The sequence below is a fragment of the Rattus rattus genome, chromosome 5 (genome assembly GCF_011064425.1).
Source record: "Rattus rattus isolate New Zealand chromosome 5, Rrattus_CSIRO_v1, whole genome shotgun sequence".
Taxonomy (NCBI): Eukaryota; Metazoa; Chordata; class Mammalia; order Rodentia; family Muridae; genus Rattus; species Rattus rattus.
Genome location: NC_046158.1, coordinates 65,725,936 through 65,748,503, shown reverse-complemented (window position 1 = coordinate 65,748,503; position 22,568 = coordinate 65,725,936). Strand labels below are relative to the sequence as shown.

At 37.8% G+C, this 22,568-nt stretch overlaps 1 protein-coding gene, 1 non-coding gene and 1 pseudogene across 6 annotated transcripts in view; all 3 read right to left on the bottom strand.

Annotated features, from left to right (window-relative positions):
* Ckap5 (cytoskeleton associated protein 5) overlaps window positions 1-22,568 on the bottom strand; it is a 94,655-nt gene that overhangs the window by 18,539 nt on the left and 53,548 nt on the right. For all 5 annotated transcript variants that reach the window (XM_032903673.1, XM_032903677.1, XM_032903675.1 and 2 more), the window contains 14 exons: window positions 21,455-21,512; window positions 21,240-21,365; window positions 19,883-20,022; window positions 19,371-19,545; window positions 18,058-18,171; window positions 16,481-16,609; window positions 10,636-10,830; window positions 10,139-10,274; window positions 7,006-7,094; window positions 4,805-4,930; window positions 1,813-1,962; window positions 1,323-1,526; window positions 1,008-1,143; window positions 283-476 (listed from right to left, as the gene is read on the bottom strand). In XM_032903673.1, the coding sequence (XP_032759564.1) occupies window positions 283-476; window positions 1,008-1,143; window positions 1,323-1,526; window positions 1,813-1,962; window positions 4,805-4,930; window positions 7,006-7,094; window positions 10,139-10,274; window positions 10,636-10,830; window positions 16,481-16,609; window positions 18,058-18,171; window positions 19,371-19,545; window positions 19,883-20,022; window positions 21,240-21,365; window positions 21,455-21,512 (1,972 nt within the window). The remainder of the gene's footprint in view (window positions 1-282; window positions 477-1,007; window positions 1,144-1,322; window positions 1,527-1,812; window positions 1,963-4,804; window positions 4,931-7,005; window positions 7,095-10,138; window positions 10,275-10,635; window positions 10,831-16,480; window positions 16,610-18,057; window positions 18,172-19,370; window positions 19,546-19,882; window positions 20,023-21,239; window positions 21,366-21,454; window positions 21,513-22,568) is intronic.
* Window positions 657-766, bottom strand: LOC116902620. Its single transcript, XR_004388198.1, has one exon. It is a non-coding gene; the product is annotated as a small nucleolar RNA SNORD67 (small nucleolar RNA).
* Window positions 13,830-14,893, bottom strand: LOC116901624 (annotated as a pseudogene).

Here is a 22,568-nt window from a genome sequence, read left to right as displayed (position 1 = left end):
TTTAAAATCCAGACTAGCTCAGATTTCTTGATTCAAAAATAGCTCTCATATCTTAAGTAAACAGCTGTAAATTAAAAACAAATTCCAGTTAAACACAGCAAAGAGGTCCAACATCAATGAAAGTACTTGAAATATATACCTAGATCTAGGATATCTTGACAGGTTAAGCTTAATAACCAATGAAACTCTAGCAGAGTTAAGATGACAGGAAACTCAACAACCAAGAAACCTTGGAATTCTTTTACAACATACTGACAAGACATACAGAGAAATATTACTTACATTTCCAATCAGTTTGAACACCTGATCTCCATGCACATTGTACACTGTTACAATGGTGTTGAGGGCAGCATTCCGTACAGCATTGTCTCGGTCTCCTATGTGAATAGCTATCTCCTTTAAGGCTTTTCCTGGGGTTGGCTGACAAACATTCATACCATAGGACTCAATTAAGCAACCTAGCTCTTCCAGGCACTCTATTGGGGAAGAAAGAACAGATGAATGAAACCCAAAAATATGGTATAGAAGTTTCTACAACTTTTCTTTGGCACACAGGAAGTGCCAAAACCTTATTCTGGGTCTTTCTAGAATTTTCTTTCTTTTATACTGTCATATTTGAAACAGTGGGCATAATAAGTGTTCATGACAGGGTATACTGTGAGTCAGATGGCCCCTGTGCACTTGGTTTGTCACCAGGGTGGTACTGAGTGGTGCCTGTATCACCTGATACTATGGCTCCACCAGTGTGCAACTCATCACTCTCACAGCCTGAACAAGAAAATTGGAATCCACTACACGGACACTAAAGAATGTCACTGCTCATTTATAAATGACTTGTTGAGAATCACTTGTGCAAGACTTGCACCTTAACTTTAATTTTGGGGATGGGAAGGCAGGGCGGGTTGAGACCTACGGCTCAGTGTAGAGAACTTGTCTAGCACGTATGGGGCTCTGAGCTTAGCTCTCATCAACTCTAGAAAGACAGACAGACACATATATTGCTTTACCTGCTCTCTGCTTAGAGTTTTTGGACTTAGTTCCTTCCATGATGAAGGGGAACATTTTGCTGGCTGGGTAGACAAGGCACATCCGGTTCAGGATAGCACGGACATCTTTACGAATGACATCCTTTGGTTCTCCAACCTGGTCAACAAGAAATGACCAAGACCTTTTCTGAGTGCAATGGTTATTTCATGCATTACTGTATCTTGAAAGGATCTTGAGAGTGAGTGAAAGGAGAGTGCCATAAATGAGGGAATAAAAGTGTAAAAGCCAAGGTTGGCTCAGAACTCAAGTAGCCTCCCAGGATAAGAACACATTACCTTGAGGATGAGATAGGGGATAAAGGAGGATGCTTCATTCTCAGTGAGATGATACTCTTCGTCACTCAGCAGGGTGAAGAGCAATTTTAAATATTCCAGTGCTTTCATTAGGACACTTGTATTGGTGTCGAAAAACCGGAGGGTAAGCCATTTTAAGATAAGATCTAAGCAGCTGATGACACCGTCTTTTTCACTTTCCAAGTGCTTAAAATGAAAGTAAAAACCCCACAGGTAAGACTGTATGTAAATTTAAATTTCTACTAGGCATATATTCCTTAAATTGTAATGGTGCCCAAAAGAAAATGTAAGATTTTTAAACCTTCACCAGGATCCCCAAAATACAGCATCATTTATTCTATCAAATGAAACAGCTCTACAGAAAACACGGTGTATTCTACTCCTTCCTCAAGGAACTGAAAGTTGTGACCAGTTCACAGCACCCCATATTTCCATATTCCTGGGATAGATATTTATCTATTTGAAGACTTACATCAACCATAACAGCCAGGGCTTTATTGTGATGCTGAAAATCTGCATGAAACATTTCATCTTGTAACCATTTAGCCACACAGCTAGACATCTGAGTCTTCAGCTGTTCAATATATTCGTCACGTGGGGTAGTAAAATTCCACTTTAGCACCTGAAGGGGAAACAGAAAGGCATTGAGTGCAGGCAGTTACTCTGAAACAGCTGAGAGTCACCTGGTACAGTTGAAAGACCCAACTTAATGTGCTATCTTTGTACTCTTGTCCTGTTCTTTTTCTTCCTTTTTTTTGAGACAGGTTCATGCTATTTAGTACACACTGTACTGAATACAGAGAGCAGACTGGCCCTGAATTCATAGTCATCCTTCTGTCTTAGCCCGCTCAGTCCTTTTTTAAAAGTTTTCTCTTCTTTTCATCTTCATTTTTGTGTATGGGTGTTTTGACTGCATATATATATATGTTTGTGTGTTACATTCACGCCTGGTGCCTTTGAAGGCTAGAAGAAGGTACTAGATTCCTTGGCGCTGGAGTTACAACCACAGTTGTGAGCCACCATGTGGATGTCAGGAATCAAATCCCAGTGCTCTGCATGAACAGTCAGTGCTCTTTTAATTGCTGAGCCACCTTTCTAGCCCCTCATTTATTTCTTTTTTTGAGACAGTATATTGATTGCTCTGTAAGACCAGGCTGGACTCAAAATTGAGCTCCTGCTGGTTAAGCCTTCCAAATGTTGGGGCTATAAGCATGTACTACCCTGCTTGGCTCTAAGATACTTTTTAGTTAAATAAGACTCATTATTAATTATGAACACAAAATATAGCTCAAGGTGTTATACTTCTGAAATCCTACAAGAAAACAATTTTGAGCAATTATTAACATAAATAAATGTTGATGACCATTTATTTATTTTTTAATCCTAGCACCATGGAATCAGTCAGGGCTATATAGTAAAATGTGTCACTAAAAATAATAAAAACTAAAAACTAAAAAAACAAAAAAAAACAAAAACAAAACAAAACAAGAAAGCAAGCATGTAACTGTTATAATTGTGTGACACGGTAAACACTGTTGGCATAATTTTTTAGAGGAAAAACATTCCAAAATAAAAAAAAATAATACCATTCTAGGAATTTAGTAGATATAACTACTTATGTGCATAAAGATCTATATTTAAATGTACTTTTAAAAGACCTGATTTGATTTTTAAAAATTATATGTATGTAACCTAGAGTTACGTGAGTTTGTGGTCCACTTCACATGTTGCTAGAAATCAAACTTAGGTCCTATGCAAGACCAGTATGTGCTCTTAAACTACTAAGCTATCTCTTCAGACTCTGAAACATGTTTGTGACAGCTTAATTTGAATTCTATGACTGCAATATTGTGATTAGATTAAAAGTAATCAAAATATGTATGTGTAATATACAAGTGTATATTTTACAAAAACATGCATATCCCAGCAAATAACTAAGTAATTTGTTTTGTTTCTGAGACAGGGTCTATGTAGACATTATGGTCCAGGAACTCACTATATAGACTAGGCTGGCCTAGAACTAAAAGATCTGCCTGATAGGATTAATAGAGGAGGGAGTAAGATCAAAATACACTGCATGAAAAAAATTCAAAGAACTAATAAAATCAACAAACAAACAAACAATTTTAAGAAAAATCTATTTTGGGCCAGCAAGATGACTTAATGGTAAAGGTGCTTGCCTTCAGTTCAGATCTAGGGCTCATATGATGAAAAGTAAAAACTGACTCCCACAGGTTACATAGCAGTACATACCTTTAATATCAGCACTCAGGAGGCAGAGGCTGGTAGATTTCTGTGAGTTCAAAGCACTGTGATCTACACAGTGAGTTACAGAATAAGCCGGAGTTATATAGAGAGACCCTGTCTCAAACAACCAAACAAAACCAAACAAAGAAACAAAAGAAAGTGATTTTTAAAATTTCTGCCACGCTGGCTGGGTGTGGTGGTAGAAGACAGGTAAATAAATGTAGCCTAGTGTTGCAGGCCAGCTGGCTACATAAGAATCTGTCTCAAAATCAAAAATGAAATGTCTACTGTGCTCAGAATGAAACCCAGGCCACGGTACATACTGGGCAAATGCTCTGAACACCTTAAACAACTGCATTAGCTGCACATATGGTTGGTACTGAGTTTGCATCTTGTATATTACAAGGATTAGAATAGTAGCCACTAATATGTCCAGCTGATGATAATCAATGAATACTATGTTTTTATATTTAAAAAATATTAAAGGACCGTTAAATCATCTTCCTATTTAGAGAAGACATAAACAATTAGGTCCATTCTTTAATTCTCTTTGTTAGAATTACTTTTCCTTGCTCTGAATGGTAGTATATACCTTTAATTCCAGCACTCAGGAGGCAGAGGCAGGAGGATCTCCTAGCCAGGGCTACAGAGACCTTGGGATGGAAAAAGAAATAAAAAAAAAAAAAAGAAAAAAAAAAACCAGAAAACAAAAACTCAAACACCATCACAAACCAAAACTATAACAACAACAAAAAAGAATAACTTTTCTTTTAAAGTAATCCTAGAGAAAGAATAAGTTAATTTATAAAGGAAGAGACTCAATTATCAGCTACAACTTAAATTTCAAACTAAACATTTTTTCTTTTGAGATAGGGTCTTGCTAAGTAACATTAAGATGCTCTTAAAGTTTAGAATTTTGCTGCTTCATATATTCTTCAGTGTTGGGATTACAGACATTTGCTAACAAGTCCATATTGAAGAAACAAACAAAAAAGATCCCAGTAACTTTTTTTTAAAAGACAGCATCTCACTATATTTCCCTGGATGGAATGCTATGTAGACCAGGCTGGCCTCAAATTCAAGAGGTCTGCATTCAAAATAATAGATACCTGCCTGCCTCTGCTGGGACTAAAGGCTTATGCCACTATTCCTAGTCTGAAAAACTCTGACTAACAAGATCAAGCAAAACTTCCCAAACATTCTCATCACTTCCTTACCTTCAATCCTTTCTCATCTCGCATCCTTTGTTCCTTTCCATTTGGAACAACAATGAAAATAGGCCCAGATTTATCATCATCTTCCTTTAAGGTGGTTTTGCTTGGCACTTTCTTCCCTTGTGCACTCTACAACCAGAGTTAAGAGAATATTGAGTAGTTAGGCCACTTCTGATAAATATATGCTGCTGCCTAGCAAAAGAGCACTCATCAGAGACATCACTGTTCAGAGCTCTCCTATGCAGACCAGATTCAACTTCTTCGTCACCTCGGCCTCTTTTGATTTTCATTACATATGTGTGTATAAATGTTTTAAAATTATATTATATGACTTTTCATTAGTCATTGAGCAAAAAAAGATACACACACACACACACACACACACACACACATCTATATGAACTGGTAATAACTCAAATAGCCTAGGTCACAGACAGTTTTTTTGGGTAGTTTTCTTGAAACCTTTAATACTGTTTTTTCTCAAGACAGGGATTCTCTATGTGGCCTGGCTGTCTGGGAAGTAGCTCTGTAGACCAGGCTGGCCTCCAAATCAGAGATCTCTGCCTCTAACCTCTGAGTGATAGGATCAAAGGTGTTTACCACCACTGCCAGGCTTTTCAATACTATTCATATATTTCATTACTATTTATTTATATAGTTATACATTTCATATTTATATATGTCAATACTATTTATATATTTCATTATATATTCCATATTAATAAATGAATAGCACTTATACAGTTCATATCACTTAGTTGAAAAAGCTCTATTTTTCTCTATGTATCTTTATTATATCACTACTATAGTGTAAGATATTAAATGTTTCTTTTTTTGTATTAAATGTCTCTAATCAAAGTTGCTATAAATGTTTTAAATACTTAGATTTAAAAAATAATGGCTAAAATATTTTTATCAGATATAAGGAAAATGAATAGTACACATGCTTGAGGTGAAATCTGAATTTTATTGAAGTCATGTAGCAAAAACTAAATTTTCTAGTTGCCCAGAATTTCCTTCTAAATACTGACATCATTCAAAGTAAACATAAGCTTATTTATATGGAAGTGCTTTGCAAGGGGGCTGGAGAGATGGCTCACAGATTTCTGTAGTTCCCATTTCAGGGAACATTCTCTTTTGAACTTGACCAGTAATGCATGCATGTGGTACACAAACACACAGGCAAGCAAAAGACCCATACACAAAATAAGTCAATTTTTAAGATTCAAATTTTATTATTTTTATTTTTTTAAAGATTACTTTTATCTGTATGAGTGTTTTTGCATGTATTTACAGACATGTGCACCACATGCATCTGGTACCGGTGGACATCAATAGAGGGCACTGGATCCCCTGGGACAGGAGCTACAGATGGTTATGAGCCAATATGAGAGTGCTGGAAATTGAAGTTAGCCTCTTTGCATGAATGACAAGTGTTCTTAACTGTTGATCCAATGATCCAATTCTTCAGCCTCCAATAAATGTAAAACAAAAAAACAAAAACAAACAAACAAAAAAACCCCAAACCAATTTCTTGGAGTACCTTTATACCTGATGACCTAATTGAGCCATGTGAAGGAAGGGGATTATGGTCAACTACGGACCATTAAAAGGGTTGATTTTCCCAGAGCTGATGGTGCCTAAACTTTCTTTCCTTCATTTTTGAGACAGGATCTCACCATGTAGATAGACCAGGCTAGCCTCAAACTTGCAGAGATCTGTCTTACCCAACCCAGTGCTAGGATTTAATGTGTTTGCCACTATGTTAGACTCGTTTCTTTTCATGAAGAAAAATACTCAAGATCTCCATGACAACATCTTGTGGAAACAGAATGACTGTTCTGGGATCTGCTCTGTGTCTCAGCACTTAAGTTTTATCTTGTGTAAGAAAAAATGAAACCAGTCAAACAAACAAAAGGCACAGAAACCAGGCTAGAGAGATAGCTCAGTGGTTGAGAGCACTGACTGCTCTTCCAGAGGTCCTAAGTTCAAATCCCAGCAACCAAATGGTGGCTCACAACCATCTGTAATGAGATCTGATGACCTATTCTGGTGTGTCTGAAGACAACTACAGTGTACTTATATAAAATAAATAAATTAATTAATTAAAAAAAAAAACCAAAAAGCCACAGAAACCTCGATGAATGCTTAATTTGATATTATCAAGAGCAAAAGAACTACATAAATATGCAGTATTAACATACCTTTGCTTTGGAGGAAACTCCCGGAGCTTTAGCCTTTTTTGGATCAGGCTTAGCTTCCATGGTGTTGGAAACAGAATCTTCAACAGGTGCTTTGAGTGGGAGGGGGAAAGCATATAATATAAAATTAATATCACTTATCCTAGCTATATTAAACACATAATGATGATAAAAAAGACTTCTGTAGTCTTAAATTTTTCAATATATAAGACATTTAACGATTTTTTTCCCCTAGTCTTATTTTCTCTTCAAGTTTCTCTTTAAAGTCTGGGGCACATACCTACTGTTCTACCACTTAGGTAGAGCCAGGGAGAGTGCTACACACTGTAAGCTAATTAAAGTAAAAACAAAAGCAAGCAAACAACACCAGACTGAGTACTCTGCACTGGTGAGTAAAGTTATTCTAGAAGCCATAGGCTTTTAACCTAAAAATAAAGCAAACAGATAATTGGCATTGTTCTTGGCTACCCACAACAGCTAGAAGGCAAGACCTTGTAGCTGAAAACACTATTCAGATGCAAAAAATATAAAGGCATCAAGCTGGAAGTGAGCTGGAAGCTTCCTATTTAGTGGTCAAGGGCACTGACTGCTCTTCCAGAGGTCCTGAGTTCAATTCCCAGCAACCACATGGTGGTGTACAACCATCTGTAATGGGATCTGATGCACTCTTCTGGCATACAGGTGTACATGCAGACAGTGCACTCATACATTAGAAATCTTAAAAAACAAAAAAAAAAAACCTATAAAATTGGAAGTCAATAAGATCTCAAATAAATATTGAATAAATATTCTCTACTATACATGTGTGTATGTGTATCTTTTAAGTGATTTCCTTGTTCTAGCACTTTGCTTTGTCCTTTCTATTTCTTTCTTTTTTTTCACCTTTTCAAGTGATTTTATTCCACTACTCTGTGGTAGGAAGACTCATCAGAAGGACAGAAGAATTATTAGCGCAAACATATATAACCACACCTATGCATGGGCCACAACAGCTACCAGGTATGGAAATATCAAGGCAAGAAAGGTCTTGCACAGGCACCCTGACCCCCATAGGTCCTGTCAAGAGAAAACTGTCCCCTCATCTACTCCCTTCCTCATTGCTTAAGTCCAGGTCACAATAGAGCAAAGCCACAAAACCACAGAGAGGTGGCCACAGAGGCTAAGCCACTTTAAAGCAAAACCAAAAATATCTGACATCCAGTTTCAAAATAACACCACTTCCTTCTCTAAGACACCATTAAGGAGGCCTGGGCTGGGAAAGCTGGGATGAGTGGCTTAGCCATGGTGTGTCACTCAGGTCCAGGTTGTCCCAGCAAAGGCTCGGCAAGGAAGCAGCTGCTCAACAGACTGATGGACAGTCTTCAAGGCTCTTCAAACTCTTTCTGCTTGTTGTTGGTCTCCTTTGCAATTCTGTTCTTGGCTCTGTTTGCTCAGTTTCAAAAATTCACTGACAGTAAGGGAGGCATAGCTAGGTGAGTGCTTCCTATGCCCCTCTAAAGGGTTGTCATCTGGTTCCCAGCCTCTCAATTCCTTAAAACACTGGGTTCATTCTCTGTAGGGCAGTGGACAAAGCCAGCCTCCGCCATCCACTATGGGATGCAGGAACAGCCCTCCAGGAAGGGCCAGTTCTTAAGGTGGAGATGAGGTGGTCCTTGAGGTACAGCTAGCTGCCAGGTCGGGGGCAGCGCCGGAGTACACATGTTGCGCCGCTGCAACCTCCGAGTTGACCCAGAGCATGAGTCAAGCCCCATCCTTTCTATTTCTAAAGAATTTATTACTCTAATTTAACTAGCAATATTTTCTTTGTATTCCAATGTACATCTCTCAGTTTCAATTTTTTCACGAAATATATCCTGATTTATCATCCTGGTTTAAATAAAGCATTGAACTGTATGTATAGTATTGTCCATTTACTTTTCACATGAGAAAAAGACGCACACCTCCAGTCCCAGCACTGAGGAGCAGAGGTTGGCAGATCTGAGTTCTAGGTCAGCCTGATCTACATACTGAGTTTCAGTCAAGGGTTATATAAAGATTCAAAAAAATTTAAAAGCTGGGCAGTAGTGGTATATGTCTTTAATCCCAGCACTCAGGGAGCAGAGGTAAGCAAATCTCTGAAACAAATAATTAAGAAAAAATTCAAATTATTTTTGAAACAAAAATTCTTTTTAAGCATAATGTTACAAAATCAGTTCAGAAAAAGTCTGCCTCTAGTTTAACAACATTTAAACTGAAATTTTGAAATTATTTTATAACAGGGAATGGTGCTTTTTGCCACATTAATTAATACTTCTTTAAAGGTAGGGGCTGTCACTGGAATTATATCTTCTGAATTAAGATTACAATAAATATTAAATCTGAGCATACACTTAGATATAAGTGTTGGATATTGTAAAATTTCTAACTTTATAGCTTCAGCAAGCTCTATTCCATTAAGCAGAAGAAAACTCCTTTGATAATGCAAGAAGTCTAGAAATCAAGTGACAAACAGATTATGTATTATCTACCCCACCCCCACCCCCTACCCCCCAAGACAGGGTCTAACTATGTAGCTCTGGCTGTCCTGGAACTCACTCTGTAAACCAGGCTGGCCTCACTCAGAGATCCATCTGCCTTTGCCTCCCAAGTGCTGAGTGTACAAACAATGCCTGGCTATTACTAACTTTTTATATTAGGATTATCACAGTTTTTTATTAAAAAATGTAGGGGTTCAAATATAAGTCAGTGTGGGTTAAAAGCTCAGCAAGAGCCCTAAGTATTATCAGTGTTATGCAGTCATGTTACTAAGCAGAATTTCAGGCAGATTCACATACTGGCTATTTGACCTTGTGAAAATCACTAACCTCCCTGGTTTTTTTATATTATTAAAGCAGATTAAGCTAGATGTTAGACAACTCCTTTTCTAACTAGCATGTCCAAGGACAGAAAATATCTGTGGAAACCTTAAAAACAGCATGGAATAACTCTTAAAAGCAGTATTTAAATTACTACAGTTTTGTGGCATAGAAAATAATGATCACACATCAGTACATATTTGGCATGATTACTCAGCAGATGTTTGGAGGAAGAGGTGAGGAAATGAAATGAAAGGCTGGTTGTATTTTGAGTTCCTTCAGGTCACTGTCAAAGTTGTTACCTGGTACAGGCTGGGTTTTGGCTGGAGCTGAGCCTCCCATTGGTTTGGACACTGCCTTAGAAGGTGCAGCTGGCTTGGATGGCATGTTAGCTTTGGCCTTTTCTAGCATGGCCAGTACTTGATCTTTAGAAGTTGGCTATAAGGACAAAACAAATCAAAGTTGATATAAACAATACATTCATACTGAGATTACTACAAGTCTGATACTAAAAATGCTTGAGCTCCTACTTTTGATTCACCAATGAAGTAAAGGAGGCAGCACAAAGCACAAAAGAAGTAACATACATTATGAAGTCACATTTGAGTAACTACCATTCTAGAAGGTAATAATTTACACTACTATACGTCACCGGACTACTCTGCTAAAACTGAGTTGTGCTTTCATTAGAATTGCAGATTGCATCCCATGGTAGGTAGCATCTTTTGCCCACAATAAATTAATGTTTATTATTTTCCTAATACCTTTTAACACTACTTGTTTCAAGAAGAACTAGTACCTTTAGCTTCCCAGTAGCTTTAGCCATCTTTTCATATCCTAAATGCATCATAAAGAACGGCAAAGCATCTTGTGCCTTCTTCCGTACATCTCCATTTCGGTCTTCTAGACAGGAATACAGATGAGGAACACAAAGGATAAGATCTGTGGGAGTGGAGCGAAGCATAGGCAGTTTCTCTGCCAGCCATCCCAGAAGCTGCCAAAAGAAAAGGACTAGTCAAACATTTTTAAGTGAGTAATCACTATTATTGATGTCAGGCCTAATGATTATTAGTCTCAAACACTGAACTGTTTTTTCTTTAGCATTAGGAATGGAACCCAGAGTCTGTGCATACAATGCACATGCTCTACCATTGGGGTATACTCCCACCCTTGAATTAGATTTCATTTTAACATTAATTTATTGGAGGTGGGTGGGTCTATGTGGTTAGAAGATGATTTGTGGAGTCCTTCCTTTCCTCCAAGTCAAATTTTGAGGATAAGCATTCTATTTTTTTTTTCTTTTTCTTTTTTCTTTTTTTCGGAGCTGGGGACCGAACCCAGGGCCTTGCGCTCGCTAAACAAGCGCTCTACCACTGAGCTAAATCCCCAACCCCAAGCATTCTATTAACTGAGCCATCTTTCTGGTTCTGGTTTTAGTTTTGTTTCTTTGAGAGGCCCAGGGTGGCCTCTAATCCTAAGTAGCCATAGATGGCCTTGCACTGCATTTCTAATCCATTTTTTAAATTGTGAGAGTATCTCTACATAGTCTTCCCTGTCCTAAAACTATGTAGACTGACCTCTGATAGGCCTGCCTCTGCCTCCCTTGCAATGGGATCGTGGATGTGAACCACTACACCTTGAACTTTTTATAAAGGCATGATTTCTCTTTGTAGCCCTGGCTGTCCTGAAACTTCCCCTGTAGAAGGCTCTCTCTTGCCTGGAAATTATGACTATTTTTTACTTAAACAATTCTGATTCTTGTGTAATGATACCCTACTGTAGTTTCTATGTATTTTTTGTTTTTTGTTTTAAATAGCCCAGGCTCCCTCAAACTCATAGCAATTCTCCTGCATCAGTCATCTATATCCTGGTCCGTGTATACCACCATGCCCAATCTTAGGTCAATTTTAACATAACATTTCTGTGACAATTAATAATATTATTCTCGAGCTTATTAAGAAAAATGTATATTCATGTGGTTTGTCATGTTCAAATTAGGTGTTGTTCTTTTACTGTTCAGAACCTACTACTCTTAGGGGTTCTGCATGTGACCTAGGCCCTCTTCTTACCTCATAATTTTTCTGCCTCAGTCTCTTGAATGTTGGGATTACAGGAATGTATAGCCACACTCAGTTTGCAATTTAGTTTTGAGTTCTTTATATATCCTAGATATTAACTCTTTATTGCAGTTTGCAATCTTATGAGTGTTCTTTAAGTATCTTTTGCAGAGTAAGGTTATTTATAAACATTTTCTGCACTGTAGGGAAAAATGTTGACTTGGTATCTTTAAACTTAGTGAACTCAGTGATTATTCAAGGAGATTATTTATGTGTAGATTTCTTGGTTTTATAACAGTTATGTTATCTGCATACTGCACATGGGATGGTTTTGTTTTTTTTTTTTCCCTGGAGCTGGGGACCAAACCCAGGGCCTTGTGCTTCCTAGGCAAGCACTCTACCACTGAGCTAAATCCCCAACCCCGGGATGGTTTTATTACTACTATTTTTCCTTTTTGGAAACAGGTTTCACTTTGTACCCCTCACAGTCCTGGAACTCACTGTGCAGGCTGGCTGGGCACTCAGTTTTAAAGGGGTGTGCCACCGCATGCAGCCTCATGTAGCGAATTCTTAATAACCAATAAACAAAGAACTTTCATCATGGGCATATATTTTAACAAATGGCTATTTAAAAATCAACTGACACGATCACATTAATTTTCTCTTATACTCTGTTGGCATGAAGGATTACATTGTCTTCTGAATGCTGAATTCTATAATCTGATTAAAATCTGATTTTTGCCATTTGAGGGCTCAACAAAACAGAAAACTATATACTATGCAAACACATAAAAAAGGGAATTCTTTAAAAAGACTTTCATTTTCTATTTTCTTAAAGGGAAATAATTATTCTGTTTCACAGTGTAAGGGAACAGTCAATTATAGTGGAGACATTCTGGCAGCAGGAGCTGGAGACTAATGATCACATTTTATCCTAAGTAAGAAAGCAGAGAGCCATAAATGATAGTGTTTAGCTCCCTTCCTAACTTTTATTCAGCCCAGGATTCCAACCTATGGAAGGCTACTGGCCTTTTTCATTTAAGCTAATATAGATAATGCCTCATAGATGTGGCCAAAGGCTGGACTACTAGGGTGATTCTGGATCCTTTGAAGAAGCCAATTTTGTTTTTGCCTGGTAATCAGGCAGGAGTCAGATGAAAAAAATCTTCATAATTATAATTAGTTCATAAGTCATCATTCTTTAGGGATGAGAGGAGAAAAAACTAGCTTTCAGAAAACAGAATCTACTCATAGAAAAAAATAGAAAAACATATCTAATGGGAGTAAAATAAAATCTTATTTCTCTAACCCAATCCTTACCTCAAGAACACTTAAATTAATTCATAATTTCAAATTGAAGAAGCATTTAACCTTTTCTGACCATATTAACTCTTAAGTTAGGCACCCTTTTAATCCGAACACTTGGGAAGCACAGGCAGACAGGCAGAGTTTGAGGACAGCCTGGTTTATACAGTGAGCTCCAGGACAGCTAGAGAGCTACACAGAGAAACCCTGTTTCCAGAGGGGGTTGGGGGAGATACCTTATTCATGTCTTTTGTGCTAAAAGTCTAGACAAAATTACTATTACATTAATATTTATGCATCTTTTTTATATTTTAGTTGTATTTGGTAATGTCCCAGTTTAATTCACAATCCTTTCTGACATACATCCATATAAATTTGAGGTTTCTTTTCTGAAAATACACCAAAATTACTCATGCTTGCCTGTAACGTTGTAAAATGTTGATGAGAGAACACTTACAAACACCACTATTTAAGCACACTTACTTTCTTTTTGAAAGAAGCAAACTGGCTCAAATAGGAACCAAGCTCAAGAAACTACACCAAAACCAAGTAAGATTAAAGGTGTTAACTTTACTAATCTGTTGCTCCCATCTGTTAGTATTTGTTTATCTTTCAGACAGGAAGTCACTGTACAGCCCAGGACGGCTTGATGGAGTTCCAGGCCCATCATCACATCCAGATTCTCCTCTCTCAAATATCTGATCCCTCAGTGTGTCTGGGTTTAAACTCTCCCAGTGTTAAATGGAAGGCTGCCATGGATGGAGATATTGTCACAATAAGAGTCTAGAATACAGAGTGTGAGGCAAGCAAACAGCACACTGGGTGCTGGCCACGCACACACTCCAGTTAGACCAGACTACCCAGGCTTGCTGGGCTCAGAAGTTGACCTGGACCTTGTAGGTCATTCTTACTTTATTGGGTTTTCTTCTGTTCCATAGTTGCTTGTACTACTATCTTGTAATTATGGCAAGGTCAGAGATTTAGTTAGTCTAAGAATACTTAGCCACACCTCAAACTGTCTGACTCAAATATTTTTATTCTTCTGAACATATGCCTAATTTCCACCTACAATTATTTTAAAGATATAGAGTAAGTCAGCTGAAAAGAGGTGGGTAAGGGGCTAGGAGCACTGCCACCACCCTTGGGCACAACACTAATGAGTGAGTTGCTTGATGGTGGTAGTTAGGACCAGCTAGTGAGTCTTCTCCAGGAAGGCCTTGCAGCACCTAAGGTATTGCTGGCACACCAGCTCCAAGTCAGAGTGTCATTGCCACAATAGGGAGCTTTAATAATGAGCTATGTCTGTGGATCATGGCTTCCAAGTAGCTCAATTTTAGCTTTGCAGTTTTTAACTTGATTACTTTTCCTATTCAAATCTCTCAGATTGCTTTCATCCATACATAGTATATAATCAAATGTGGCAAAATCTTCTCTTGTAATCTGTCTTGCCTTATGGGCTGTGCTAATACCATGATTTCTTAGGCAGCTGACAGCTCTTGGGTCTGGGGGCCGGCCCACATTCCAGTTGGAAATGGTGCTGCTGTCAATGGCCTAAATATCTGAAACCTTTTCATCAGTTATCAATTTCTGAACACTGCTTCTGCAATGGGTGACCGACAAGTGTTGGACCCAACCTCTGCCATGTTTCAGTGCAGACCCTCACGCCCAGACCATACATATCTTACTCACTTTCTTAAACAAAATAGGTTTTTTTTTAAAGATTATTTATTTATTATATATAAGTACACTGTAGCTGTCTTCAGACACAGCAGAAGAGGGCATCAGATCCCATTACAGATGGTCATGAGCCACCATGTGGTTACTGGGATTTGAACTCAGGTCCTCTGGAAAAGCAGTCAGTGCTCTTAACCGCTGAGTCATCTTTCCAGCCCACAAAACAGGTTTTAAAGATTAAGGGCTTCTCTGCACTGTTACTCAAAGTTTTGTGTCTCTAGCTTAGCTTCTACTTAAGAATTTTAAAAAATTATTTATTTTATATTATAATTTCATGATTTCTTCCTTCTCTTTCCTCCCTCTAAGCCCTCCCATGTTCCTCTCCTTCATGGTATTTTTTCCATTAATTACAGTTATACACACACACACACACACACACACACAAATGCATATGATGCTTATGTTTGCACGTATGTAGGAAAAATGAATTTACAACTTGGCAGCTCTGGCAAGAGAACATATCCAAAGACCGTCTAGAAGTCCCAGGAGATAGAGGCAAGGAGATCTCTGAGTTCAAGATCAGCTTGGTATAGAGCAAGTTTCAGGTAAAGAGAAGCTTAGGTATAGGCACACGCCTTTAATCCCAGCACACAAGAGACAGAGGCATGCAGATGTCTGCCTGTGAGTCAGTTCTGTTGGGCTGAGTTCAGGTGAGTCAGTGACTCGAGAAGCAGGCAGTGGAGTTGAGTTCACAGAATTTGGAGGCAGTTTTACAAGGGCAGTTATTATAGTGAGACAGGTTGTAGACACCGTTAAAGATAGAACAAGTCAGAAAACATGAAGGAGCCAGAGGATTAGAACATATTGCCAGAGTTAGTCAAGCAGAGCAATTCAGGAGAGGCAGAGAGAGAAAAGCCAGTTTGAGTCAGTCAGCTTGGAGAGGAATCTGAACCAAAACAGCTTAGCTGAACCGGCCAACCAGAGCTCAGAAAAAACTAAAGGCATGAGCTTATTTAGCAGCGTCAGAGGCTGAAAACATTCTAGGCCTAGATTAGATTGTACAGGGGCTAGAGTCTTCCAGGACTGGGCCCAGGCTAGCAGACTGGGCAGTAAGCCTTGGAAATGAAGGATGACATTTAATACAGGCAAATAAAAGTTACCATTACACATATATATGCCTAAATAAATAATGATCCTATTTTAAAAAGCAAGCAAACATATATGACTAGCCTTAAATTTCTTGTGAAGCTTGGCATTTGAGAAATAGAAGCAGAAGGATCAAGAGTTGATGGGCATCACTGGCTTCACTCTGTACAATCTACATACAGTGAGTACCAGTACAGCCAGGGCTACATAGAGAGGCACTGACTCAACTAGTCTCCCTGTGCTCCCCATCAAGAGTTTGTTTTAGGGTTGAGGACTTAGCTCAGTGGTAGAGTGCTTGCCTAGCAAGCACAAGGCCCTGGATTCGGTCCTCAGCTCCGGAAAAAAAAAAAAGAAAAGAAAAAAAAAAAAGTTTGTTTTAACCATGTATACACTGTTATTATCGAGGCCACCGAAGAAAATAAAAGGTATGAGTAAAATATATGATTTATTTATGGTACTAACCTCTTGCCTCAAGAAAGGATTTTCTTTTTTAAGTTCTTCAGAAAGATCTTCTCCCTCCAGCCATTCTTTCATGCCAGTTTGTTCTGCCCAAGCATTCACAGTCGCTAGGGCAGCAGCTCGAACATTGTTCTGAATTGAGAAGAGAATTGGCAAAAATATCAAGTACCGTTGGAGGGAGGGGTGAGTGAGAATAACAGAGGCTTCGCTTGCTAAGGTCCCATGTACATACTTAAACCATCTTCTCTGAAACAGACACTGGTGCTGTGGTCCTTCTAAAGACTTCGAAAGAAGGTGGAAATATAAAACACAAAATTGTAAAAAAAAAAAAAAAAAATCCTATGCTCGATTAGGTAAAACAATAATCTGGGTAAATATTATGGAAGAATAATAAACAGATTTTGCTCTCTGACCCTATGGGAGCTCTTATGAGGCTGAGCTGAAGACTGGAGCACTAGGCTAGAGGCTCATTGTTAAGAATCAAGCTAACAGCTTGAGTATGTTTTGATATTGACTTGCATTCACAGAATATACAGACTTATGAACTGAAAAACTCAATTTCTCAAATTAAGTCAATAACATAAAAGTAAAGAAACATTAAAATATTTAGCCTAGGGAAAATATTTAAATAAAAATTTGCAGTCTTCAATGATACTACAATGACTTCTGAGATGATCAAATTATTAGTACCTAACTGAAGTACTAGAAAAGTATGCTGTAGTAGTTCAGGGTAGGAAGAATATAGAATATCATTTCAAGATCTAAAATTTATATCTACTGATATATTTATTTATTATATCAAAACTTTAAGCCAGGTGTGGTGGCACATGCCTTTAATTCCAGTACTTGGGATACAGAAGCAGGAGAATCTCTTGAGGTAAATGTGGTCTATACACAGAGTTCCAAAACAAGCAGGGCTCTATAAGAGACCCCTTCTCAAATCAAACCAAACCAACCAAACCATCCCCCAAAATTACTAAACCTTAGTAATTTTTATTATTTAATTATTATTATTTAATTTAGTACCTTAATGATATTATAATCAAAAATAGCAATCATTTATTGAATTATACTGTATGAAACAGGCACATTAACATGTATCTTAATAAAAATGTTTAACTAGTTAATCAAATATGTCAATTATTGAAAAGTATTTCAGGCTAGAGAGATGGCTTAGTGGTAACAGCACTGACTGTTCTTCCAGAGGTCCTGTGTTCAAATCCCAGCAACCACATGGTGGCTCACAACCATCTGTAATGGGATCCAATGCCCTCTTCCAGTGTGTTTGAAGATAGCTACAGTGTGCTCATATACATAAAATAAATCTTTTAAAAAAATGTATTTCAATTCTATAAGAAAGAAATTTCATAAATATACTAAACCTATAGTACGTAACTATTTAAGGATCACAAACTAAATAATGGTACATCTAGTCATCACATCAATTCTGCCTGGAAGGTAACAGTATCATCTTTATAAATTTTTAAGCAATTATGTGAACTCTTAAAACATAATTATCCTCTACCCCAAGAATGTAGCTGCCTTAGTACAGAAGGGAACTGTGTTGGAGAGAGATTTACCTTGCTATCTCCAAGAACAGTAAGGATAGGGATGCCTAAGTTCTTTACATGCTGCTTGACGTTTGGACCCATGGCTACTGCCAGTTGCTGAAGGATATTCAAGGTTTGCTGCACCTGAGTAGAAAGATCAAACACAGGGTCAAACTGTAATTAAACTTGCTCAAAGTTTTATTATGTGATCAATATTATGAACTTCTGGACTACTTAAAAGATAGTATCATAGTATTCTAACACCAGTTATAAGTAAGTTTTAGCCTCTTATTGGCTATTGTATTTGTGTGCACATAACTTCACTCAAAACTCATATATACATAAAAAATTCTTTTCTTTCTTTATGAAATAGGGTCTTACTATGCAACCCTGGCTGGCCAGGGTGGCCTGGAACTCACAGAGATCCACCTGCCTCTGTCTCCTGAGTGCTGGGCCTGAAGGCATGCTCTACCATGCCTGACAAAAAAATAAAAATCTTTCAAAAAACTATAGTACTAGAATTTTATTTTATAGTTTAAAAATATTGATCTAAAAATTAAAAATTAAATTATAAAAATTAGGGCCAGCAAGATGGCATGATGGGTAAAGGTGCTTGTGATCAAGGCTGACAATCTGAGTTTATTCCAAAACCTTGTGTGGTAGAAGAGAACTGACCCAACCAACTGTTCTCTGACCTCTATATTCACCTTCTTCCTCTCAAATATATACAAACAAATAAACTCATGCTTAAAAAAAAACAAACTCAAAATTAAACAGAGCAATAAACAGAGCATGTCTTCCCAGCACTGGGGAGAATGATAGAAGAACTACTTGTCATTTGAGAGTAGCTTGGGTGCCATTAGAGAGTTCAAGGCCAGCCTGCACTACACAATGAATCTCAATCTTAAAATAATGAAAACAACTGAAATCAGGCATATTTACATATATTAAAGCAGTTCCACACAAATATGTTTAGTATTGGACCACTCAAGAAATAAAGCCTTGAGCTATGCATGATGGAGCATGCCTTTAATCCCAGTGCCTGGGAGGTTGAAGCAGGTGGGTCTCCGTGAGTTTGAGGCCAGTCTGGGCTACAGAGCAAGTTCCAGGGCCACCAATGCTATGCAGAGAAACCTTGTCTTGAACACCTCCCCAAGCTCCCCAAAACTCTGACATTTATAAATCTTGTATCTTGAAACACACGTAAGAAACATAAGAAATCTTTCTGTAGTTCAAAACAAATAACACAACACTGGTGTTTGCTAGTGAAAGCTACAATGAAGATGAACCTTCTACAGCAGCGGGGGAAGGGAAGAGAGAGAAAAGGCACATGGTCCACATACCAAGATTTTGTTTGAATCATTCAGTCGACCCTTCAAGGCAGTTGGAAGTTCACCTATATTTGGTTGGATAAATTTTGCTTCATTGATAATACCTGCCACTTCATCTAGGCCTTCTTTCCTGATCTTCCAATTCTTGTCACCAATCTTAGACACCAACTCTGAAGTAATTTTGTCACTGAAAAACAGAAGGCATAATTTTAATTCTATATTCCTAAAAGATTAATGGCACCAAAATTCCCTTTACTGAATTAATAAAAGGTTAAAATTGTAAGTATATATACTACTGCCCAATTACAATCTTGGTAATCAGTAAGCTAAGGCAAGAAGACAGTGGGTTCAAGGCCAGCCTATATTATATAGTAAAACCCTAGTCTCAAAAAACAAAGCAAAACAAACATCTGGGCGTAGCAGCACATGCCTTTAATTCCAGCACTCTGAGGCACAGGTAGCCTGTTACAAACACCTAAACTCCAATACCCAAACAATATAAAATAATTTCCCAGGGTACCTACCTGATCTCAACTCTTGGCAAAAGATCAACAACATCATTACTCCCATCACCCGGTTCATCTCCATCATCTCCTTCATCCGTACCACTTGTGCTGTGCTTAGAAATTCCTCTGGTTGGAGCAGGTGGGCTTTGTCCCTGCATCTGTACAGCATGAATGAAATAGTGAAGCTGAAGAATGACTGTAGAGTCTATGGAAGGTGCCTATGCCAGAGTTTCTCATTCTTTCATAACATTTGTCTGTTTTAGCTATTCTGGGGAGAGAACTCAGGACCTTATGCATGCTAGTAAGTGTAGACCCACAGAATTTCATTTCTAACTCATAAGATATTTAGACAATATTGTAATACATACTTTAGCTGTTAGCTTGCTAATTTTGAGACAAAATAGCAAGTTACTTTTTATGAAGACAATTAGAATTTGACTTCTCAGTCACTAAGTTGTCTTTTGACTTATATTTCCAAAACAAAAAAGAGCAAGCTGTGAATACTTAGCATATTCAGTCAGAGCTATTCAAGAAAACCTACCCCTTTTGTTTTATTCATAATTAAAAAACAAAAAGCCAGTAGTTCACTTCAGTCAAATGTGATAGTACGTGTCTCTAATCCCAGCATCAAGAGGCAGGAGGCAGGAGGCCTGCTGCAAATTTGAGGCTTAGTCTATATAACAATTTCAGGACCAGCCAGGGTTGCCCGATTCTTTCTTTTTAATTGTTTTTCAGCTTAATGTAATTTTTTGAATAGACAGTAGATCCATATTGTCTGACATTACAAATGTATGAAAAAAATACAAGAAAATAGATCCCTCATTCTAAGCCATAATCACTCAGTTTTCTTCTTTACAAAGTCAATTTAAAATTTCTTAGAAATTCTTCTAGGAACATTTTATGTGCATAAAACCAAACATATATGTTCTTTATTCCAAGAGTTTAAAAATTTAGTCATTTTGCCTTTACTTTAAAAAAAATTTCCCTTCAACTAAGTGTGTGTATGTCTGTGTGGTATGTGCACATGAGTGCTGTATTTGTGGAGGCCAAAAGAAGGCATTAGAGTCTGGACCTTGAGTAGTTGTAGGCCACTCCACATGACTGGTGCTAAGAAATGAATTTGGGTTTTCTGGAACAGCACCTAACTTATAGTTATCTCTTCAGGCTATTTTTGTTAGTTTTTGAGATAATCACACTTTGAAGCCCAAGCTAACCTTGATCTCTATTGTAGCCTAGGCTGACTCATGGTCTTCCACGATCCTAGTGCTGGAATTATATTTTAATGTATACCATTAAACTTGGTTAAAAATTTAGTCTTAACTGATGTGAAATTCTCAAAACCACCCACAGACTGGATCATTTTTTTAACCTTTACCTTTTGAAATTCTGCATCTATCTGGGATAGGAGAGCAGGCTTCTCATCCTCAAAAATCATTCTCAAAGAAGGACCGACATACAGATACATCACACCAAGCAGGGTGATGGCAGAAGTCCTCACAGCCTGCCAGAGAAAAGAGTAAGAACTTTCCAAACTAGGGCAGAAACACAAAAGTGGCCACAATGCTTAAACACATGCTGAAGCACACTCACTGGATTTGTTGCAGCAAGGGCAGTCTTCACATTGCTAATGAAAGCTTTGACATTCAATCTGGAAAGAAAAAAACCAAAGCATTTAGAATTAGTTGATAATGAAATCTTCAAAACATTCAAGATCTTATAAAATTAGACTTTAGGATAGACTTCCACTAGAGGAGTCCTCAGGTCTCCTCTTAAGTTATCCTTAACTTAAAATGAGCTTTAAATACTATCGGAACACTGATTAATCATATTATGCTTAATCTACTCTTAAAACTTTTTAAAATAGATTTATTGCTACAGCATATATTGAAGACACAGGGCACATGTAGAAGTCAGGTAACAACTTTGTTGGATACCCTGAAGCTAGAGTTACAAATAGTTGTAAGCCACCCAACACGGATGCTAGGAACTGAATTCAATTCAGGTCACAAAGATGAGCACTGGATGTTCTTTAACTGCTGAGTCATTTCTCCAAGCCTGAGGACAACTGTGAAGTTTTCATTCTACATTTTGGTGGGTTGAAAGGACTGAACTCAAGCCACCAGGATTTACCTGTTAACCTAGCTCATACTGGCACCGTGTGTACATCTGCCTTTGTTCTATTTCTATGTCTATGTCTATGTAGGTGTCCTACATTTACACCAACTCCTAAACTTGTGGCTTCCAGTCTTCTGGACTCATTTCAGATCCACCTGTATCCTCCCATTCTTTAGGCCATCCTTCACTCCGGAATCATTCTGACTCAGTACCCTATACAGTTCTATTTTCAAACTATATGCTAAGTAGAACACTTCCACATCTATAATTTATACACACATAACTAGTACTTTTTTGTTTTCTGTTTTTGTTTTTTTCCCTTCAAGAAGGGTTCTGTGTACCCTTGGCTGTCCTGGAACTTCATTTGTAGACTACGCTGTCCTAGAACTCAGAGATCTGCCTGCCTCTGTCTCCTGAGTACTGAGAATAAAGGTATGCACTACAATCTCCAGGCTGATGAACAACGACTTCCTGACAGCATTTATTTGAGTAACACTATTATTTTCCCTGTGTCTTACTATCTGATTTTGGTCAGATATTCTTGTGCCAAAGCTTCTAAATCCAAAATTTTACAATTCTGGGAAATGAA